The sequence below is a fragment of the Peromyscus californicus genome, unplaced genomic scaffold, assembly GCF_007827085.1.
Source record: "Peromyscus californicus insignis strain IS unplaced genomic scaffold, ASM782708v3 Scaffold_17__1_contigs__length_78620276, whole genome shotgun sequence".
In the NCBI taxonomy this organism is placed as follows: Eukaryota; Metazoa; Chordata; class Mammalia; order Rodentia; family Cricetidae; genus Peromyscus; species Peromyscus californicus.
This window is the reverse complement of record NW_026294469.1, coordinates 77,100,938-77,123,394: the sequence shown is the minus strand read 5'-3', so window position 1 is coordinate 77,123,394 and position 22,457 is coordinate 77,100,938. Positions and strand designations below refer to the sequence as shown.

General features: G+C 36.6%; 1 protein-coding gene across 5 annotated transcripts in view; it reads right to left on the bottom strand.

Moving 5' to 3' along the window:
• Rttn (rotatin) overlaps positions 1–22,457 on the bottom strand; it is a 182,290-nt gene that overhangs the window by 98,418 nt on the left and 61,415 nt on the right. For all 5 annotated transcript variants that reach the window (XR_008219327.1, XR_008219328.1, XM_052742734.1 and 2 more), the window contains 7 exons: positions 22,148–22,244; positions 20,252–20,317; positions 16,829–17,017; positions 16,052–16,291; positions 11,736–11,880; positions 4,823–4,977; positions 1,454–1,673 (listed from right to left, as the gene is read on the bottom strand). Coding sequence is in view for 3 of the 5 variants with exons in the window: in XM_052742734.1 (XP_052598694.1) it covers positions 1,454–1,673; positions 4,823–4,977; positions 11,736–11,880; positions 16,052–16,291; positions 16,829–17,017; positions 20,252–20,317; positions 22,148–22,244 (1,112 nt within the window). In the remaining 2 variants the exon portion in view is untranslated. The remainder of the gene's footprint in view (positions 1–1,453; positions 1,674–4,822; positions 4,978–11,735; positions 11,881–16,051; positions 16,292–16,828; positions 17,018–20,251; positions 20,318–22,147; positions 22,245–22,457) is intronic.

The window sequence follows — 22,457 nt, the reverse complement described above, 5'->3', positions numbered from 1 at the left end:
AACATAATCTTCCCAAATAGAATATTCCAGGCCTGAATGATTTCATAAACAAAATCTATCAATAAGTGAAGAATTAAAGGCATTTGCTTAGAAACTGGAAACAAGGTTAATGGGTAGAGCCAATAAATAAAGATTAAATTTTCATAAACATGAATGAAAAAAATTTTTTTAATATGTATAATATCCTCATTTTCACCAAAAGGCAAAAATGTTCATAGCAACAGAAAAATCAAAACACTGTTATGCCCAGATCTCAGGGACCCCCAAAAGACCACCATGGAGACCGAATCCTGTATGTAAAAGCAAAGAGCCTTTATTTCAAGCTCTGGGGCTTGGTCCCTCTGTCTGTCTGACATAGCAGTGAGCAGAGAGCCCTGAGCCCAGGCAGGGTGGGAGGGGTATCTTGGTACTAGGCTCAAGGACATCTGGCCACCTTATCTAATGGTTGGAATGTTTGGGATGTCAGGTACTTCCCCATCCCTGGGTGGATCCCTGGGTGGTGTCAGCTTAAGGCTTTTCCTGGATCTGGGTGTTGCCTGCCAGTAAGCCTGTCAAGGAAGCTGTGTCTGGGCCCCTGAGCCTGTCATGGCAGTTGAGTGGTCAAACTGTTTTGGGGCCCCTCCAGAACACTAAATGTAATTCACTGTGGCAGTATGTAGATTACTAAAAAAAAAAATTAAACTCCACCTATAAGCAACAAAATGAATAAATATTCTAAGGATATTTTTGAATGAAACCGATCTACGCAAATGATTCCATTTGCACATTTAAAAAAATTCAGAAAACATTTTGTATACCTACACAAGATAAGCAGTAAAACTATCAAGAATGAGAAAGAAAAGGAAAAGGGCACCAAGCAATCAAGATCCTTTGGGGAAGGTTACCAAAAGGAACATGTTTGATGTTGCCAGAGTTGCCAGCTAGGTTCTATTTGGAGATCTGAGGGCAATCTTGTGGGGTTTAATTATGGAATTTAATTATTTTCTGGACATGTATTATATTTCACAATTTAAAAGTTTGCACAGGGCTGGTGAGATGGCTCAGCAGTTACCTAGCTTGGTGAACCAAGTTTAACCTCATGGCTCACATGGAACAAGGAGAGAAAGGACAGCTATACATTCTCTGATCATCACACCTGTGCTGTGGCATGCATGACCCTGCCCCAACGCCCAGAGAAGTGGAAATAAAACTTTAGCAGGCAAATGAAGTGAAAAAACAAATCACTTCTATAAAGATACTTAGGATAAGCCTCAGTTTGTCTTCAAGACGAAAGTATGCATGTATGGTTATGTGTGTTTAAAAATTAGAACATTTCACCATTGTAAGTTATGCATATACTGTACTATAATCTACCTTAAATATAACAATATATACTGCATTTGTTCCTGGCACGGAAATAAAAAAAAAAATCAATAAACAGTATCTAGGTGTTAGAGTTGTCATTCTAACTTACCTCCAGGAGACCCGACAAGTATTTCCCACAAATCTCAAGTGGTTTTGAGATAGGAGAGTGTGCACTCCACCCAGGGAAAGCAGTGAGGTGAGCCATCGCTCCTAAGGTCCGCTCCAAGGCAGGCAAGCCATAGAAATGAGGAGCATCTGTGACTCTGAGGCACTGGAGCAGCTTCAGAGACAGCTGAGTTTGGAAGACATAAAAAAGTTCCAAGCATTTCCTGTTCATAGAAAAAAGAGGAAAACCACACAGTCTTAGCTCCTGAGGAGGTTTCTGATGGTGTTGTAGCCCACTAGGTTTCTTAGTGGCTGTACCCAGCAGAACTGCATGGGAGCTTGACTGGACCCCGAGCCTGGGTACCAGGTGACTGTAACTAGTAAGAGGGAGGTCTTTTGCTCTACCCCTTGGCATTGTTATAAACAGACCTTTGGAATACCGTTCTGGGACGGTGGATAAGGATCCAGACCTACCCGAGTCTACCGATATTTTCTCTCTGTTTCTCTCCCTCTTTATTTCTAAGTCTTTTATCCCTCATTCCTCAAGAGTTCCTGGGGTAAGTAAGTATGGGGGCTGGTCCTCTACATGATGGTGCATTACATTAGAAATGTATGAATTAGACAAGATGGTAGAAAATATTCCTTCTGAAAATAAGTTTTTCAAGGGACCCATAGAAAAAATATCAACAAAGGTAAGTCACAAGAAATATAAGTAACAAGTACACTGAAAATAATATGTAAGTGGATATTAGCATTGCCACCCTAGTGAGGCAGAAAGCCAAAATTAAAAAAACACAATTTTGCTGGGCGGTGGTGTCGCACGCCCTTAATCTCAGCACTTGGGAGGCAGAGGCAGGCGGATCTCAGTGAGTTTGAGGCCAGTCTGGCCTACAAGAGTGAGTTCCAGGACAGCCAGAGCTACACAGAGAAACCCTGTCTCGAAAAACCAAAAAAAAATTTTTTTTCAAGTGAATTTAATTTGCATATATTAATACTATACTAAAATCACTGTCATAAAAGTGTTTTCATTTAATTAAAATTCACCTTTTTCCATAAAAATAGAAACATATAATCAAAACTGACATAAATAGAACATTTTCTATTAAAAAACAAATTCCTAAAATTAAGTGCCTAGGCATGGATTCAGAAATATAATTCTTAGATTAAAAAAAAAAAAACTTTATATAACAAACTACTAAATAAAGCCTGAAATTTTTTCAATCCTACTAATTATAAGACTCTAAAACTGACAACTTTGACTGCATCATTATCTACTCCACCAGATGTATTTCCTCTAAGATCATTATTTTCCGTATGTCTCAATGGTGGACTGTTAAAGCATTTTAGAAGCACAAAAACTTACATTAAAGCCAAAAGTTACTTAAGTAAGTTCACTTCCTTACAAGGTTAACCACAACCAATCTAATACTATTTAAAATGTTCCTACCTTGTTTTAGCATTCAAACTTCCTTCTCTCCCTCCTCCTCTTCCCTCCCACATAACCACAAAGCTGAGCGGTACCCAGATGACTACCCCAGGCATTAGCAATATAACAGCCACTGATTTTCTCCAATGAGAACCAAGTTTGCCTTGAGGAATTTTTATTTCATCTTCCTAAAACATGATTGTGCTTATTTCACCTTTAAAATCACCATATATATATATATGTGTGTGTGTGTGTGTGTGTATTCATACTTTGTGTATTCATACACACATACTTTCCTTTTTCCTAGCTGCTTTTTATTGCTATCACAGTTAAACCCAATAGCATAACTAATAACTTTAACATGAAGAAAAAAGGAATATAGTAGAAAATGATGTGTTCTCATAGACAATTTTGTATTAAAGACCCATCGTACACTTAAACTGATATTTTCACATAAGATAAGAGTTTAATGTAACTGGTTTCTGCATGGAGGAGTAAATTCATACTTTATGGTAGATGTGCACTTTGCCAACTAAATCTAACATGTGCTATTTTGGAACTTATCAATGTCTCTGTAGTACTGTTCGCTAGTTAAACAAAATAAGGATTAGTGTGCCTTTGTGACTATATATCTATTTGCTCCTTTTCTTAAGCTGACAACACCTTCTTATGTGGTAACTCTGACTCTAAGGAGTGCATGCGGACATTTAGGCCTGTGTGGTGTGACTGCATTCTTCATTCACGCTTGCTCTGCTTCCTTCAACTGCCTTTATGGAGATACTTCTCAGCATAAACGTATCCCACTGCATTTTAAAAAAGAATAAGGGGCTGGAGAGATGGCTCAGAGGTTAAGAGCACTGACTGTTCTTCCAGAGATCCTGAGTTCAATTCCCAGCACCCACATAGTGGCTCACAACATCTATAATGAGATCTAATGCCGCCTTCTGGCCTGCAGACATACATGCAGGCAGATCACTGCACACCTAATGAATAAAATAAAATAAAATAAAATAAAATAAAAGAATAAATATATTTTGAAGATTCATTTAGAAAAAGAAATACATTTAGGAATTGTTGTTGCTATCTGATAAAAATGGGTAAGAACTTGCGTAAAATGTGCATCAGATTGAAAGCTCAAAAAGAAAGCCAGGGAAGTGAGACGCTTCAGCGGATAACTCAGCCACAAAGCAATCAATAAATGGATAGAGGAAAAAGTTCTAAAAAATAATAAATAATGTATGTTTTATTTATTTACTTATTTATCTTGGTTTTCCAAGACAAGGTTTCTCTGTGTAGCCCTGGCTGTCTGGGAATTTACTCTCTAAACCAGGCCGGCCTCAAAATCAGAGATTTACTCGCCTCTGCCTCCTGAGTGTTGAGATTAAAGGTGTGTGCAACCACTACCCAGCCAATAATGTATTTTTTTTTAAAAAAATTCTGATGAAAGAAGAAATAGTAATCTCCATCAAAATTGAAATGACACTCTTCACAGATATAAATAAAAATCTCCTAAAATTCATATGTAAACATAAAATACTCCAAAACAAAAATAAAGCAATTCTTTAAAAAAGTATAGTGACATAGTAACTGACTTCCAGCTCTTCATAGTTCCAAAAGAAAAAAAACTAAACAAAAAAACAGCATGGTACTGTCTTAAAAACAGATGTGTGGGCCAATGGAATAGAAGCTGTTAAAAAAAAAAAAAAAAAAAAAAGCGCCAAAACAGCTATACCAACTTACTCCTGACAAAGGACCAAAGTCTAGTATATTAAGAGACGATCAAAAAATTACAACCAGGCTGTACCGGAAACAAACAGATTGAGCCTATCTGGTGAATAGCCTTTACCTCTTAAAGAACTAAGAAGTCAAGAAAGAATGAAGAAATCTTGGAAATCAAAGAAAAGTATGCTTTACAGATATCCAAATGACAAACAACACCAATGGTACCTGTCCGTGACTGTGATGAAAACCAGCAACAAGGAATTGAGAAGAGCGATCAGTTCTTTCTGGAGTTGCTGTCTGACTGCAGTCCGGATGTGATCTGCCTCTTCTCGTGTTTGTGACTCTGTCAGAACCAGCAGGTCTAATAGTGGGTTTGGATTCTAAAACATAAACATTTTTAAAATATACTTATTCTCTGATTGATGTGTTGCTTCCTATAAGTTTTTTGTTGCTGTGTTATTATCTAACTAGCAAAATTGGCAGCCCTAGGCTTTAACTGCATTCATAAAGACATTCTAAATTCAACATGGTCTTAATGTATTATGTCAACAAGAAGAAAGTGCATCCATTATAAAGAACTGAGGGGAACAAATGAGAACAAAATCAAACAGAATGGAATCACACATAGCTCCGTACTCCCCTCTTTGCTTCTGTGACTAGAAATATAAAGTGAATTATAATCATGTGTTTTACACAAAACCAAGTGAAAGATCCACTATTCAAACACTGGTTTTACTGATTACTTTACACCTCATTTTGATGGCTGACTGTTTCTCAACCATAATGACTTATAGTACTACTTACAGATACTCAAAGGTTTATAACTTCCCTGAACACAACAAAGAGTGTGCACGTCTCTGATTAGGACACATATAAAAATTGTAAGCCAAGAAATCACCAAGACAAACCACTGCAATAGTTTTAAACTTTCCATATTATCTGGGGGGGGGGGGGGGGGGAGTACTGACTTATATGACTAAGCAGGACGTGAAAGTAAAAGAAGTGAATCAAACTTCCACTTTATAAAATTTGTCCTGTTTACCAACTGAAAAACTGTTATTTCTAACAACATTGAGTGTAGAAACCATTATAAGGTATTAGACAGCGGCACATTAATCATTTTGGTGTTACAAACACCATGCTAAAGGAGGAAAAGACAAGATTTCATTTAACTTTCTGAGTAACTAGAAAATCTGTCTTCACATGTGTATTACAAATAGGCAATCCAATAGAAAAAGAGGATAAATCCTACAAAGCAGAGCAAGAGGCATCACACTCCAAATCTAGTTAATACTCATTCTTAGCACACTGCTACATCACCAGTGCATATAACAACATACAAATTGATCAAATCTAAATGTAGCTACTGCTCTTATTAAATTCTTTGTGTAAAGAACTCAACTTAAAAATGCCTGCATTGCATCTAGCCAAAAGAAATTCAGAGAAAAAAATCTTCTCTGTATAAAAATATATAAAAATTATTTATATTACAAAGTATGTTGAGAATACATAAATCAGATAGGTAAGTCTAAAAGTATATCAGTGGAAACCTTGGTAAAGACCTGGGGAGGACTGTCTTGGTTCTAATTTACATTACTATACTTTATACCTAAGCAGTGCTTTTTTTCAAGCTTTTTATTTTATCTTAAGCAAAAAATACCCATGGGACAATTAAAATTACCTAAAACATAGCTGACAAATCTATTTTCTCCCATGAATAAAAGAATCAGGGCACACACCTGGGTTATTTAAAAAAATCAATATATTTTTTATAGGATCATATAGGCAACTCACACATATATGCCAACTGACTCCTATAAGTAGTGGTAAAATAAACAATCTATTCATACTAAGATTCTCAAATGTCTATACATAACAATCAGGAAACATTTATTCTGATGTACAAGTAAAAATTAAACAGAAATCACTGACTGCCATAATGATACGAAGTATTTATCTAAAAGTAAGATTTGCCCAAAGACTCAATCTAACTAGTAAGCTGTCTCTGCTTGCCGACTGCTGAGACTTTTCTCCTTCTGTATCGTCAATGCACATGTTAACATTCAAATCCAGTGAACTTTACAGTATCACTTCTAAAACACAAGAAAAGTACAAGAGGGAACAGGGAGGATGGTTCTGCTGATGTCTTCTGATTGCAGCTGCTTAATCTCTCACACCTCAAGCTTCTGTCTTTTCATATTAGTATTCTATCCTCATTTTAAACTAACTACTTGACCCTTCATTTGTCACTGCTGACCTCTAAAGAGCAAAACATTTGTACAGCAATGGCTCATTTTCTTTGGGCACATACACCTAACTTCACACTCATCAACAGTCTGTGCCTGAAGGCTGTGCAATGATTTCAGTGAACTATGGCACCAGGGCACGTTACAGGAAAGTCAACAAAAAAGCAGTTCTGAGAAGCATCCCCAAAAGAAGGAAAAAAATTAAATTACAGCCCCAATTTTATGAATTTCCATTTAAAAAATCATTCTGATAAGAATCTGAATTGGCTCTTATTAGCTAGTTCTAGATAAACAAAATAGCATTATATTAAGATACAGAAGAGTAAGGTAATATTCTCAAAGAATTCTTAAACAATACGTTCCTTATAATAAAGTGGTGATAAGACCCAAGGCAAAAATTCCAAAGGAGGACAGTTCCCAGTCTACCCTCTGAAAATTAATGGATTTGTCTTTGACTTCCTATCAGTATTCTTTGCCCAGATGAAGCATTCATATCGATCAAACAAACAATGACAAACCATAACAAAAGTATCTGTAATTCAAAGGTCTCCCTAATTTATGAAAAGTTCCTTCCTTCATGAAAGAGTGAAAGGAATGAATAAAGGAAGGCAGCCAGCCAATTATGGAGTAGAACCAGCAAGAAATCAAGAAGCAATTTGTAGAAAATAAAATAATACCTCAAGTATATAAACATCTCTACCTCACTTAAAGTAAGTTATTTCCAGCACAATACCAACAACAACAAACTCAAAAAACACACACATATACCCATTCATGAGCACATACTCACGGAATTGCAACATGGCACAGAAATAATTCTACAAATTTATAGTTTATAAATGGACTTGCACATGTACCTTGAACATACTTTACCATGACCATTTTAGTATAGGTAAGCAAACTGCAAAATTAAAGTTACGTGTGTTTGAATTAACAATTGTTCATAGGCAGTATTAAGATAGAAGTAGGCATTTAATTATGAGCAAAACTATCTGATTTCACTGGTTTACATTAAAGAACATAAAAAAAACTTAAGTTGTATATAAACATTCCTGTGAATTAGAATTTCCAAGTTTTGACATACAGATCTTGGTATTCTTATAAACTTTGTAAATATGTCAAAACATAATAGACATATTTGCCTCTAATTCCTGTGTACTTTCTCATTTCTGAAAAGGCTTACTAAGTTCATAGAAATACATAAATGAACAAAGCCATGAGCACCACAAGTAAGCTAGCTTTAGCGTTCTTAGCAAGTTTCTTAGAAACATTCAGCTAAATGTAAGACAAGTAAAGGCTGGACAAGTAAATCCTTTAGTACCTTACAGTAAGGACTGAGTGTAGCTTGAGTTTTCCTGCCTGGCCCACAGTCAGGACAAATCTCTTTCACCTGCCAGTCCCACAGCCACTCAGACCCAACCAAGTAAACACAGAGACTTATATTGCTTACAAACTGTATGGCCGTGGCAGGCTTCTTGCTAACTGTTCTTACAGCTTAAATTAATCCATTTCCATAAATCTATACCTTGCCACATGGCTCGTGGCTTACCGGCATCTTCACATGCGGCTTGTCATGGTGGCGGCTGGCAGTGTCTCTCTGACTCAGCCTTCTACTTCCCAGCTTTATTCTCCTCCTTGTCCCGCCTACACTTCCTGCCTAGCCAATGGCCAATCAGTGTTTTATTTATTGACTAATTAGCAACATATTTGCCATACAGAACATCCCACAGCACTTCCCCTTTTTTTTTTCAAAAAGGAAGGTTTTAACCTTAACAAAGTAAAATTACATATAATTTGGGAATTTGGGCGTAGCTTCTCTTACTACTTCCTGCTGGAGGGGGGCGCTGTATCTTATGGGGAAACAAAGAAAATTTTAGGATTATGGAATAGTCCATGAGGCTGTATCGTCTGAGCCAGTTGCCTTGAAACCATTCTGGATGTTGGATCATCTGGCCCATGGTGTCATCAGAGACCTTTCAGGGGGTCTTGGCTGGTCAAACCTGATGTATCTTAATCTGGAACAAATCCATAGCCTCTGGCTTTCTGTGGGAACAAAAGCAGAGTCTCCTTTCCAAAGTAACATATCCTTATATCCAAATTTTGAAGTCAAGGTACCTTTAAAATATACATTTTGGCATAACTCAACAGCTTTTACAATCAAATGTTTTTCTGCAGTTAAAAGTCCCAAAGACAACACAATGCAGATTCTCTGTGTAATATCCATTTTTACGTGGCTTATTTTTTATACTACCTTTACTGTCTCTTTAAAGACTTTATTTTTTAAAACTATGTTTCTATAACTCTATATATCATCTTTTTTGTCTCTTTCAAGCCTACGTATCTTTTACACACATTGTAAACTATTACATCTGAATCTGTCTTATTGTGAATCTATTGCCTTAAACTGCAGCAGCTGTGACTGCTGGCTCCACCCACCTCAGCTTCCCAACCTTTTCCACCAGCTCTGGGAGCTATCGTGGGTCTATGCTTTTAGCCAAGCAGCGTGTAGTCCAGAAACCTCTTTTTTGTTGTTGTTTTGTACTAGCAAAGTCTAAATCCACCATGCAGCTTAATGTGCCACTTGCAGAGGCCTCATTCCCGCCACAGGCAGGTCGAGCACGCACGCTAGGAACCCACCAGTAGCTCAAACCAGCAGCTGCCGCTCATTTGAGAGAGACAATTAGGAACTGTTTTTAGCTCCGTTTTAGAATCTTTTCTCAGGTTTTTAGGTGGAAACTCTTGCCACCACGTTGGACGCCATTTGTAGCTTAAGTTTTCCTGCCTGGCCCACAGTCAGGACAAATCTCTTTCACCTGCCAGTCCCACAGCCACTCAGACCCAACCAAGTAAACACAGAGACTTATATTGCTTACAAACTGTATGGCCGTGGCAGGCTTCTTGCTAACTGTTCTTACAGCTTAAATTAATCCATTTCCATAAATCTATACCTTGCCACATGGCTCGTGGCTTACCGGCATCTTCACATGCGGCTTGTCATGGTGGCGGCTGGCAGTGTCTCTCTGACTCAGCCTTCTACTTCCCAGCTTTATTCTCCTCCTTGTCCCGCCTACACTTCCTGCCTAGCCAATGGCCAATCAGTGTTTTATTTATTGACTAATTAGCAACATATTTGCCATACAGAACATCCCACAGCAACTGAGTGCCATGCACCCAGTTCTCTCCTACTTCGTCTTTAGGCATCTTTCAGGCTTCCTTAATGTGGTGGTTTGAATAAGAACGGCCCCCACAGATTCATGTATTTGAAAACTTAATCAGGGAGTAGTACTACTTGAGAGGGTTAGGGAGGTGTGGCCTTACTGAAGTAGGTGTGGCCTGTTGGAGGAAATGTGTCACTGGAGTGGGCTTTGAGGTGTCAAAAGCCAAAGCCGCCTAGGCCATGGCTCTCTTGTCCTGCTCCCTGTGAATCTGGATGTAAAACTCTCAGCTCCTTCTCCAATACCATGATGCCTGCTTGAATGCCACCATACTCCCTGCCATGCTGATAACGGACAAAACCTCTGAAACTTTAAACAAGCCCAAATTAAATGCTTTTTTATAAGAGTTGCCATGATAATGATGTCTCTTCAAAGCAACAGAACACTGACTAAGACAATTACCTTTTTTGATATTTTGATATTTCTCTTTACAGTCCACAACCTAAAAGCAACATTCTATTGCTGAAAACACCAAATACTTATGTCACAGAACATGGAGAAACAGAGCTGGTCAATCCAACTAGATGCTTCACCCCTACAGACTAGCATTCACAGTTCTGGAAGGTGCTATAAGAAAAGTCATCATCAATCTCAGCCAGTTATGAACCATCCAAGTTATAATCGCCCCCTGCCTGTAAGATATACCAACTGGCACAACAGTGGCACAAACGTTACAGGAGTAACTAACAACTTTGTTTTAAACTGGACTAAGGGCATGCTTCATGATATGGAATCAGGCCTGACACTAGATTGGTCATAGGCCCTATGAGAAAACCTACTACTATTACCTTGCTAAATGCACAAAGCAATAAAATCACTCCTAATGACATACTGCTATACCCAGAAATCAGTGCATCTCTCAGCCCTCATCAGAGAAGCTTCTTCTTGCAATAGATGGTAATGAACATACAGACCCACAACTGGACAATCACAGAAAGTGAGAGACTCTGTAGCACACAAAGTCCCACCACTATCCAGAAGCTATGTGCAATTGTTAGCTGCTGGGAGAAGGGAAGTTAGTTTTTTTGTTTGTTTGTTTTCTTTTTTCACAACGGAAAGACACTGGGTGTATCAGCCACACTCCAGGGCATTCCCCATGCTCAGAAATGGTGGCCAACATATATAGGATTCCATGTGATTTTTTTGGTGTGGTGTGGTGTGTGTATGTATGTGTAAGAGTATGTGTGTGTATGTGTAAGAGTGAGTGTGTGTGTGTGTGTGTGTGTGTGTGTGTACGCTTCTTTTTGTTGTTTATTTGGGTTTTAGTGTTTTTTTAAAAGAAAGAATACGAGGTTGGGTGGGTAGAGAGGTGGGGTAAGATCTGGAAGTGGTAAGGGCAGGGAAAAATATGATAAAAATATATTGTATGAAATTCCCAAAATTATATAAAAACTTTCTAAAATTCACTAACATTAAAAAAACTAAAATACACTAAAAACCTCACAAACAGAACTGGATTTATTAAACATCAAAATGCAAGGTCTCACTCACTCTATGGGATGCCCGTTGAAAAAAAACAGTCAATCATATCAGAGAGGCCACACTGCAATTAGCATTCACCACAGGTAAGAATTATTTTATTAAACACATGTTATAAAAACATTCTTTTATAATATGGGGTTTTTCCAAGCAAGGTCCTTCCCAAACAAAAAGTTTAAATTCTTTGAACACACTTACATGCCTAAGAAGTAACTCTAGAATCCACTGTAAAAGTCCTATTGATGGATTTTTTCTTTGTTCCTTTATTAACTTATTCAAAAAATGTATGATGTCTATTAGAAGTTTCTCATCTTCAGTGGAAGCAGGAAGCACTTGTAAAAACCTGTATTTTAGAAACAGACAGTAATCATGATTTCTAGCTCTTAAAAATGCACACGTCATCACTGTTTATCAAGTATGTGAAGTCAACACAAGCACAAATTTTCTAAGGTAAGACTCCAGATGCTTATCTAGAGTACTGGGAAATGCACAGATGAAGGAAAGCCATTTGCCTCCCAAAACATCAGCCACGGTGGAGGAAAATGTGGTGAAGTTAGTGATGAAAGAAAACGAAGTGAGAAGTACTTCGGTAAGAAAAAGCGCAAGCTCAACAGGGGCTGAGGCTCAGTGGTCAGACACTTGCCTCCCATGTATGGAACTCCAGGTTCACCCAGGATTGCCAAAATTAAAATAGAAACTTCAAGAAAAGTGTCAAAGGGGATGCCGGGAGGAAAACACTCCCTCTACTTGTGCATTTTCAAACTGGCAGTGCCAGGCTTCACTGATAAGAATTACGATTTCAAATCCAAGTCTGACTACTAGGAAAATCAAGGTGGCAAAATCAAGAAAGAAGAGGGGGGGACCACACACATACACAATCTTGCAAAGAAGTTACTAGATTTTTGCAACAGGCTGAAAGGAGGCTTAGGAAGAATCTCTTTTTAAGAATAACAGAAGTCAAACCAACTTTCTGAGATTCTTAAATAAACACTGGTGTAAGATAGCAAGAAGGTTGTTAGACAAGAAAATTTCTGTAGGGGAAAAAAAGGTAAAACTTAAAAAAGCATTTTTAAAAAGGCAATTGGGAAGAGAAATGAGATTCAGCAACATTGGTAACAGCTTATTTAAAAGCACCCAAAGGAGCTTTATCAATATGTTGTTTGAGTAACAGTAACAAGAATTAGGTCACACAGCATCCACCACTCACTGACCTTTTGCCACAATTTTAAAAGCTTGTTTCCAAAACCTTGATAGCTCCATTTTTAAAATGAGAAAAGCCAGGCAAAGATATAGTTAGGTAATTTTTTCATGGTCTTGTGGCTACTAAGTGTTAGAACATAAATGCTAATGCAGGCAGTCCATCACCATGGCAAAGTTAGTTATGCGATATTTGCTATAATATTGGGATTGCTATATTACACCTTTTTACTTAAACTGTCTACTTTGAGAAAATGGCATTCAGTTGAAAAAAAAACATCAAATCTTGATTTAAAGGAGTACAAATTAGAAAACTATATTTTTAAAGATAGAATGAAGAAATGATTCTAACAAAATAAAATGTCAAAGTCATAAAAATTTCAAGAAATCTTCCATGACACTCAACAAAATCATACCATCCCTATAGCATCATTGTGTATCAGCTCCCACATCCCTTAAGTCCACGTGTAATTTCTCTTTCTGTTATTCAAAGGTACTCTTCTCTAATGGAAGGACTTCATCCTTCGCCTGGCATCTGTCCTATTTCTATCGTACTTACCTCTATCATTCCTTGACTTAAACTTCTTCCCTTGAAACACTAGGCCCCTCCTGGGTGAGATTAGAAACCCTTTCATCCAGTCTCCTCCTTGGGAGCAGTACCACTATTGGTAACACTATCTGCCTTCACCATGAGTTCCATGATAATAGGGGACATATTTGTTTTGCTTACTATTAAATTTCCTAGACGTGCCTAGCACCTAGTAGGTAAACAAATGTTTGCTAAATTCACTAAGGAAAAAAAAAATTCTTTTTTTCTTTGTCTACTCCATCCCACATTAATACCTCCCTTTTAAAAGTCATCACATCACGGTGATAGAGGAAGTATGAACAAATAAAAAGTCTAAAGAACATTGAGAGCAAGTGAGGAGAAAAATTAGAAGAAATTATACCTAAATAACTGGAAAGAGGTCACATGCAAATACAGTTATGATTAATTCTGAGTAAATTTAAGGACATACTAGTAGGTATAATTACAAAGTAACAGTTCAAAACAAGAACTTATGGTCAAGGTCCAAAAATGGAATAGTCATTCTTTAAAAGGTCCTCACATTGGAGGTGCAGGACTGTTAACAGGGAAACACAGAAGGGGACTCATCAGATACATGGCAAGACAAAATCACCCTGTGGGCTCTGACATTCCCCAGTATGCATTACCTGGGCTCCTAGCACAATTATCTGCAATTGCTCAACTCCTTTCTGTAGCATAGCAGTGTATTTACATATAACCTATGGGTATCCTCCCATGAGCACTCTATTACCTCCACATAACTTTGACTGTTCAATACAATGTAAATATCATGCATACAGTTGTTACACTATATTGTTTAGGAAACAGTCACACGGAAAACATCTTTTCATCACAGATGCTTCTATTTTGGAGAATTTTTTATTTTTTTATTTTTTTTATTTTTCTATTTTTTTAAGATTTATTTATTATATATACAGTGTTCTGCTTGCATGTGTCCCTGCAGGCCAGAAGAAGGCACCAGATCTCATTACAGGTGGTTGTGAGCCACCATGTGGTTGCTGGGAACTGAACGCATGACCTTTGGAAGAACAGTCAGTGCTTTTAACCACTGAGCCATCTCTCCAGCCTGGGAATTGTTCATTTATATGTATATATGTGCACCATGTGTGTGCAGGTGCCCAATAAGATTGATAAGGGAATGGAATCTCTATAAACTGAAATTATATGCAATTTTGAGCCACCCTATATGGGTGCCGGTAATGAGCTCGGGTCCTTTGCAAGAACATCAATTCTCTTAACCATTAAGCCATCTGGCCAGCCAATCTTTTTTAGTATTTCAAGCCACAGTTGGTTGAATGCATGGATACAGCAGATTCACAGCTATGGAAAAATATCATCGTAAAAATGTGACACTCACCTATAGTTACTGCTACTGTACAACTTGAACTACCTGGAGGCTTCCACTGGTACATTAGAGAGCCTCTGCTTCAGTCTGGTACAGCATACAATTAGAGTTTTAATGCACAAAAGAAAATCTAGTGTCTACAATGAAGTCAAGATATATTAATGGCTTTTGCCATTTAATTTTCTGACAAATAGAATATATCAAATTTATTGAAACTGCAAAGTTTGTACATGCTTAAGGTGGCATATGTAAATGGAGTAGTCTGATAAAACAGAGTACTAATGTGCTGTGTTTGCCAATTTACCTAGTATAATATCCCCACTGTGGCCTGTTCTAAGCTACAGTGTACTAGGGGGCTGTGAAAAGTTGTACCAGGAGCACACAATACAACAATGCTTCCATAAAAGATTCATTACAAATAACCACAAGAACAGAGACAACAGTAAAATGTAAAGCAATTAAAAAGTGACATTTTTCACATTTATTACTTTTACTTTTCATATAATTCATATGTTAACAATATATGAAATGATACTTCATATAGTTATTTTTTCATATAACTAATTTGAAAATACCGTAAATCAAGGCATCAGCTCTTCAGCAAAGCTATCTCACGAGCTGGTTTGGCATACCACTGGAGAGGCTTAGTTATAATTACAGCCTTAACAATGAACTAGAGAAATTCACATATACAAACGCATATGACCTATCATTTTGAAAGTTATACACTGTGTCTATTCAGAAAGTTACACATTTACACTATTCATGTGCACAATAAATGAAAAACTGTTTGCAGGGAGGGCTTCTCAGTCTTAGTCTTGTTTCAAATGTAGCCATCTGCTACCAGTTCAACTTTTGAAATTTACAAGTTAGAATCTTTCTAATAATTATCAAAAGACAACCACATGGTCATTAACCTTATGAAATTTGATCAGAAAGAAATATGAAATCATTTATTTGAGAAGAAAATGTAGGCAAAACAAAACATCCAGTAGCAGGTGTAGCAAAGCTATTTGTCAATCTACTAATGTCTCAGTTCAGTTACAATATGGACAGGAATAAACACTCAGTGTGGTTCATCCATGTGGTATCCTCATTATTTACTTTTGTGAGATAAAATTTTCTAAGCTAGATTAATAAATAAATTGTGTTATGTTTATAAATAACCCCTTTAGGAACGTCAGGACTAAGGTCAAGTTCCTCTCTTCTGTTATTATTTATCATAGATAACAAACTATCCTGGAGCTTTTCCTTCTATAAAAAGCATTTCTCTCATGATAACAACTGTACAAATACATACTCTTCTCTTCAAAGGTTTGAAGATGATCCTAAACATAATTCAAATTAGGTCTTTCAAACGAGCAGTCTTAAACTTACACTAACCTGTTTAGCACAGTGTGCCAAGCCAAGGATTTTAACGTAATCCCACATGGACCAATGTCATCCTTCAAAGACAGTTTGTCATTCAAAAGATAAAAACTCATCCTGGTGATAGCAGCCCTCACATCCCTGTGGCCTCCAGCCTGAACAATGGAGTGAAAGCAGTCTTGCAGCCCACTAGCTGTGTATGTGATCCTCAGTGTAAGGATATCTTCTGTGGATAGCTGCAATACATCTAAAAATCTAAGCATAAAAGAAAAAAATTTAAAAAGAACATAATCCCAGGTTTATTTCTATCATAAACCTCTCTCAAAAATTCTTTTTGTCTTCATTTGCTTTTCATTAAAGGCTAACTTACGGTTAAAGAAAACTAACATATAAATCCATCATTGTCATAGTTTTACATTAGCATTCAAATTGTGGATACTAACTTCTTCCTCCCTATCAATGACACACTAATATAGTATTATTCCTGTGGGACAATTAAAACATCTAGACGTAGGAACATTCTCAGGTATACTTTCTGAGCTTTAATGCCACAGCACCTTTAAGTACATCTATTAACTGAACAAACACTATATAGTTCCTAAGACAGCATAGAATACAACAATCCTATCTAGCTTAAATGGCTTTATATAATTTTTAATAGGCATAGATCTAAAAAATGAAAATATAATAAAGTTGGAATCAGTTGATAATATCAAGCAAAAAAGCTTTTAATCTACAGAAAAGGTGAAGCCTAATTGATTTCATGTAATTTACCTTAATATAAGTACTTACTCTTGAATTTTAGCTTCAGAGGTCATTTGTTTCAGTAGATTATCACTCCCATGATACCATGCCAGGTTCCAAGCTATTCTTAGCATATCGGACACAGGCTTCAAGGCCAAGCACTCAGCAGACAACGGCAAAACTATTGAGTAAGGACTCACAGCATGGTGGCCGATCACATGAACTGGTAAATGATACCTAAAGAAAAAGAATTTAAATAATTGCACACTGTAATTTCTTAAATAGGACTCAAGTAATGGGCAAAAAGTGAGAGCTAGTTGTGACTCTTTATCACATTTTATATAATATCTTAATTATTCTTTCACTTTCCTCCACATTCCAAAACACTTCATTATTCTTCCTTGATGAATTGCTACATTCTATACATTAGGATTGTTGCAGAGATAGCCAGTGCTCCTTGAAGTCAGCAACAATGACTACAGTAAATTAAGCATTAAAGATGCTTGGCTAAAACACCAAGGCTGACTTCCGGACAAACATTGAAACCACCATCTCTCCAGTGACGTGTGTGTTGCTACGGCATCCACTGTACAGATGGACAAAAGGGAGCTCCAGACTTGTCCATGATCAAAGTCACTAAGTGACTGAGCTCCACTTACTGTCTTCCCTTAAGAAAAGAGTGATCAATAAACTCAAGATTCCGTAAGTATTTCTAGATACATGAAGAAATTCAATACCAATGTCTCTTAAATGAACCCAAGCTAATTTAACAGTGTTTAGCAAGACAGTCACACCTAATACATTAAAAATGTTAAGTATAGTTTTAATAATGCAAAATATTCTAGTAGGCTGGGGCTATAGTTTAGTTATCAAATTCGTGTCTAGGTTCACCAGCCTGGGTTCACCAGCAAAAAATAAAATAAAATAAATTTTTAAAAATAATTTTAAAAAACTAAACCCACAAATCACTAATTTACATTATTAATGGCCAATGTCATACAAACAATTGTAGCATTTAGTTTATAAGAGCCACTGACACATGCTTTCATTTTCACTTTCAACATACCAATGAAAGAATCAATACTATAATTTCATATCCAAATCAGACTGTATAATTTAGTAAGTAAAGCTACTTTTAATAGCTTCTAATATTTTAACAGCAATTTAAACATTTTAATAGCAACTTTCCACTGAAAACTACCAAGGCCGGGATGAAGAGCTGACTCATTGGTTAAGAGCACTTGTTACTCTTGCAGAAAACCAAGGAGGTTTCCAACACCCACATCAGGCAGGTCACCAAAGCCTGCAACTGAAGCTCTAGGGAAGCTGATGCCTTCTTCTGGCCTTGTTGGGCAACTGCATTCTCACAACACACAATCTCTTTCTCTCACATACACATAAATAACGTAAGTATTTTTAAGACAAAAAAAACAGGTTTTCTTAGACTAGGCTACTGCTGGTCTAGAGGACTGTGTGCCTTGACTATCTCTGCACCAGAAAACGACAAAGCACTAACTGATTTGTGAAGTCATGTCAGAAAACAGAAGAGCACTAGATAAACAAGAAATAATCTCACTTCAAAGAATAAAGATAATGGATGATATTCTTTATTTTAAAACGTGAATGGTCCAAGCTGGATGGGGTGACACACGCCTCTTGATCTCAGCACTCAGGAGGCTGAGTCAAAAAAACAAAACAAAACTATGGAAGTTCCATAGTAATACTCTAAGAAGAAAGGAAAAACAAGCAGAGGGATGTTATTTACTAGAGGTAAAAAAGAAACAAGCCTAAAGAAATAATTATACGGAAAGTATCATCAATGGATGCAAAATTGCTGACAAAGACCATCAGGCAATCACGGGCCTAAAGGCATCCACTTCAGAGAAAAAGCACGGCTCTCACTGAAAACCAGCACCACCACCCATGATTAGCTCAATAGCACTAATGAAATAATCATACATAGTTCAAGAATAGGCCTAATAAAAATGGAGAAAGAGGGAATGGAGATATTGTTCTATAAAAATCAAGGAAATTCTAACTGCAATGAACGAAAAGCAATGTCAATCAGAATAATTGCCTATAAAAACTACAAATACCAACTTCTGACATTCTTCACATACCAGAAAAACCACACCTCTATCGGGCCAGATACCCCAAGGTCATTGGCGGGGCTAATTTCCACAACAGAGTTCCTTAGGTCAGCTGAGGGTATTTCCTCAAAAAGGACCTTGAGACTCCAGTTTCCTGCTTCACAGCTCTCTGGTTCACATGGTAGGTGGTTCTGCACTGTTGAACTTTCTGCAGTGATGTGATGCCCTCACTAGAGGCTCAATGCAAAGCTGACCCCAATATTATACCACCCTTCCAAAACAGTAGCCAAAGTAAACCTTTCGCTTTTAAGTTAATTATATCAAATATTTTATTATATTGCTATGAAGCTGACTAATACAAAATGACATTTAAAGCTGGGCAGTAGATCACTGATATTCCAAATGGTGAAGTTATCAGATAAGAACTTTAAAAGTAATAGTGTTTATTCAAGAAAAAAAATCACTGCATAATGCAGACCTAAATCTTAACTAGACTTCAACCAGAAGCTGCCCTAACCTTGGACTTGTTGCTTCCACCCTGACCAGCCAAACCCTGTCCTTTCCCTTTCGTGCCAGCCGCTAGGAGCTGCTGCCCACACCACCGCGGAGGAACACCTGAACCTCACTCAGGTCCTCAGTGCTACCTTATTCTGGAATCAAGTCTTTACACTTATATGAATTAAAAAGAAGTTTTAAATAAGTACCAGCAAAAATCTTTCAAGTCCATTCAAACATATAAGAGAATTCAAGCATCAAGCAGGAGAAATATGAAAAATATTAAACTTAGAGCTAATATGGTTAAATAAAACTATAAATAAAAATATTACTTCATGAAATGACATAAGTAAATCCTTCCAAGTTGAATAAAATAAACAAAATGTAAGAATGCACTATGTTGATAATCTTCAAAAGTCATCAAAAATAAGCTATAGTGATAGAAATTAAAACAGGATTATATTTTGGAGTAGTAAAAAGTAACCAAGGAAAATAGAAGCAACAGCTACATCGTTATCTTCATAGTATTTCTACAGATGTGTTTACTGAGAAAAAAATAAAAGGGCTGTATATAAATTTCATATATATTATACAAAAAAGAAAAATGACTTACATATTTTCAAGTCCTAAATAGACATAAATCAAATTCAGTACATGATCTTGATTGTACTCTGCATTTTTAAAAAGTGAAAAGCTTATTCTCAAATGGTTGAAAATAAAAACGATATATGGAGAAAGAGACAGCATGTGAGCAACTGCTAACAATGCTGGCAGCGATGACTCAAGACTGGAGGGAGCACAGACACACTGCGGTTCTTTCAGCTCTCCTGTAATTTGTATAGCAATAGTTTGTCATTCATGAAAATAAGATAAATCAATCCCTTACCTCCTGAAGACTGAAACAGGCAGACTGAAGACCGAAGGCAAAGGGTTATTACAAGGACCAACAGACCTATAAAAGGGGAAGAGGGGGAAACTGAGTGGGTCAAAGTTCTGTGCAGTACAACCCATCCACCCTTGGACAGTGCATACCTGTGTAACTGAGTCTAACCAACATTCAGTGTAGTCAAGTGCTTGCCACCACCTGAACTGATATAAAGACTCATATAACAGAGTGGACACAGCAGCAAGTGAATCCTGTGGCCCCTCCCACCGATGATGATGCTTTTTTTTTTTTGGTGTTTTTTTGTTTTTGTTTTTGTTTTGTTTTGTTTTGTTTTGTTTTGTTGAGACAGCTTTTCTCTGTGTAACATCCCTAGCTGTCCTGGAACTCATTCTGTACATCAGGTCTGACTTGGACTCAAAGAGATCTTCCTGCCACTGCTTTATGAATGTTGGGATTAAAGGTGTGCACCAGCCCCACTGATGCTTCTTAAGGTCATTTTAATCAAAGACTATCATTCTAAATATTTTATACTTTTTAAATAATAATCTTAAAGTACACAAAGCTGAAAACATGTACTAAAAACATATCCAAGACAAAAATCACTGTAATAATTATTTTAAATTTATACTTAGTTATGCTCAAAAATATAATTTAGGGTGACTTTTTGAACTCATGGGTTTTTATTTTTTTTTTTTTTTTTTTTTTTTTTTTTTTTTTTTGTAGACAATGAATTTAATTTGATTTGGAGAACAAGCACGATCAAAATAATCACACCATTCATTGAAAGTTTATATTTAAGGACACTTGGAAGGATAACTGTTCACTTTACATAAAATAGAGATTATCTTCTATGTATTCTGGCTTGTCAAATGATACAAAGCCTAATTTTTTTTTTTTTTTTCAATCTTAAAATGTATTTATTTTTTTTTCCCCTTTTCTATTTTAATAAAAAGGAAAAAAAAGAAAAAGGTTATAACTAACAAAAGAAAAATTATATACAAAAGTACAATGACTATATACAATATATACAAGTAATAAATGTCTAAACAATGTCTAGTCCATTTGTATTTGACAAATTCAGAGAAAATAATTTCATTATCTATCCTATTTTGTTAAGTCCAAAATGTATCTAATTCACTTTCTATCCTAATTAATCTTCAACTATAACTAACTAACCTTCAACTATAACTAACTAATCTTCAACTCCCTCAGAGACCCAAGAAGGAAATAATATTAGCTAACAAAAATAAAAACAGAAAGTGCATGCAAGCAACTTCCAAAAAATTTGTGAGTTGACAGAAACAGCCAGCTGCCTGGACAGTCACAGTGCCCTTTTCTTCGAAGGCAGCTGAATAGGCAGTGGGCCGATGGCTTCTGATGTGCAATGGAACAGCAGCTGAAACAGTTATTCTTGAAGAGTAACTAAGCTCACGCCTCGCAATAGTAAACTGGCATTTGACAGAGGGATGTGGAGAAGAACGGGATGTTAAGATGAAGCCATATATACACAGCCAAGAATGGACAGCTGAATTAAAAAATCAACAACAATTTCCAGAATTTAAAATCCTGAGTCATGACATGACACTAGTGGAATTCAGGTGTTTCTGGTACATGGACTGCTCTCACCCAATGTGAGGTTGAACTGTCGACCTTGTGTACATCCTACCTCACAAATGAGTCTGTCAGATATGCTAAGCCTATAGGCTGAAGATGATGCCCCAACACTGTGGAGAAACCTCATGGGTTTTTAAATACCACTTATTCAAACCAAAAAGCATCAACACATGTGTACAGAATGGAAAGCTTTAAGTCAAAAGAACTCAATGCACTGCTGTAGGGGTGCATCAGACCTTAGATGAGCTAGGGTAAAAACAAATAGAAATCCTTATATCTCACCATGTATCCATTCTTGATACCTCATCAAACAAGAGAAGACAAAACAATGCCCCGACTTCAGTCACCACAGTACAATCTTCATGAAATATCAAGGAAACTGAGGAAGGAAAAAGGAATGCAACTTCATAAAATATTTTTACTTCTAGAAAGAACGAACTTCAGCTTTAAAATGTCTTAACTTGAAAGAAAGAGAAATACAGCATTAACCCAGAAAAACTGGTATCACTAAAAAGTGTTTTAGTGTCTCTCAAGCTATCGTACATGTGAGAATTACCAGGGGGACATATAAAACAGTTTCTCAGTCTATATA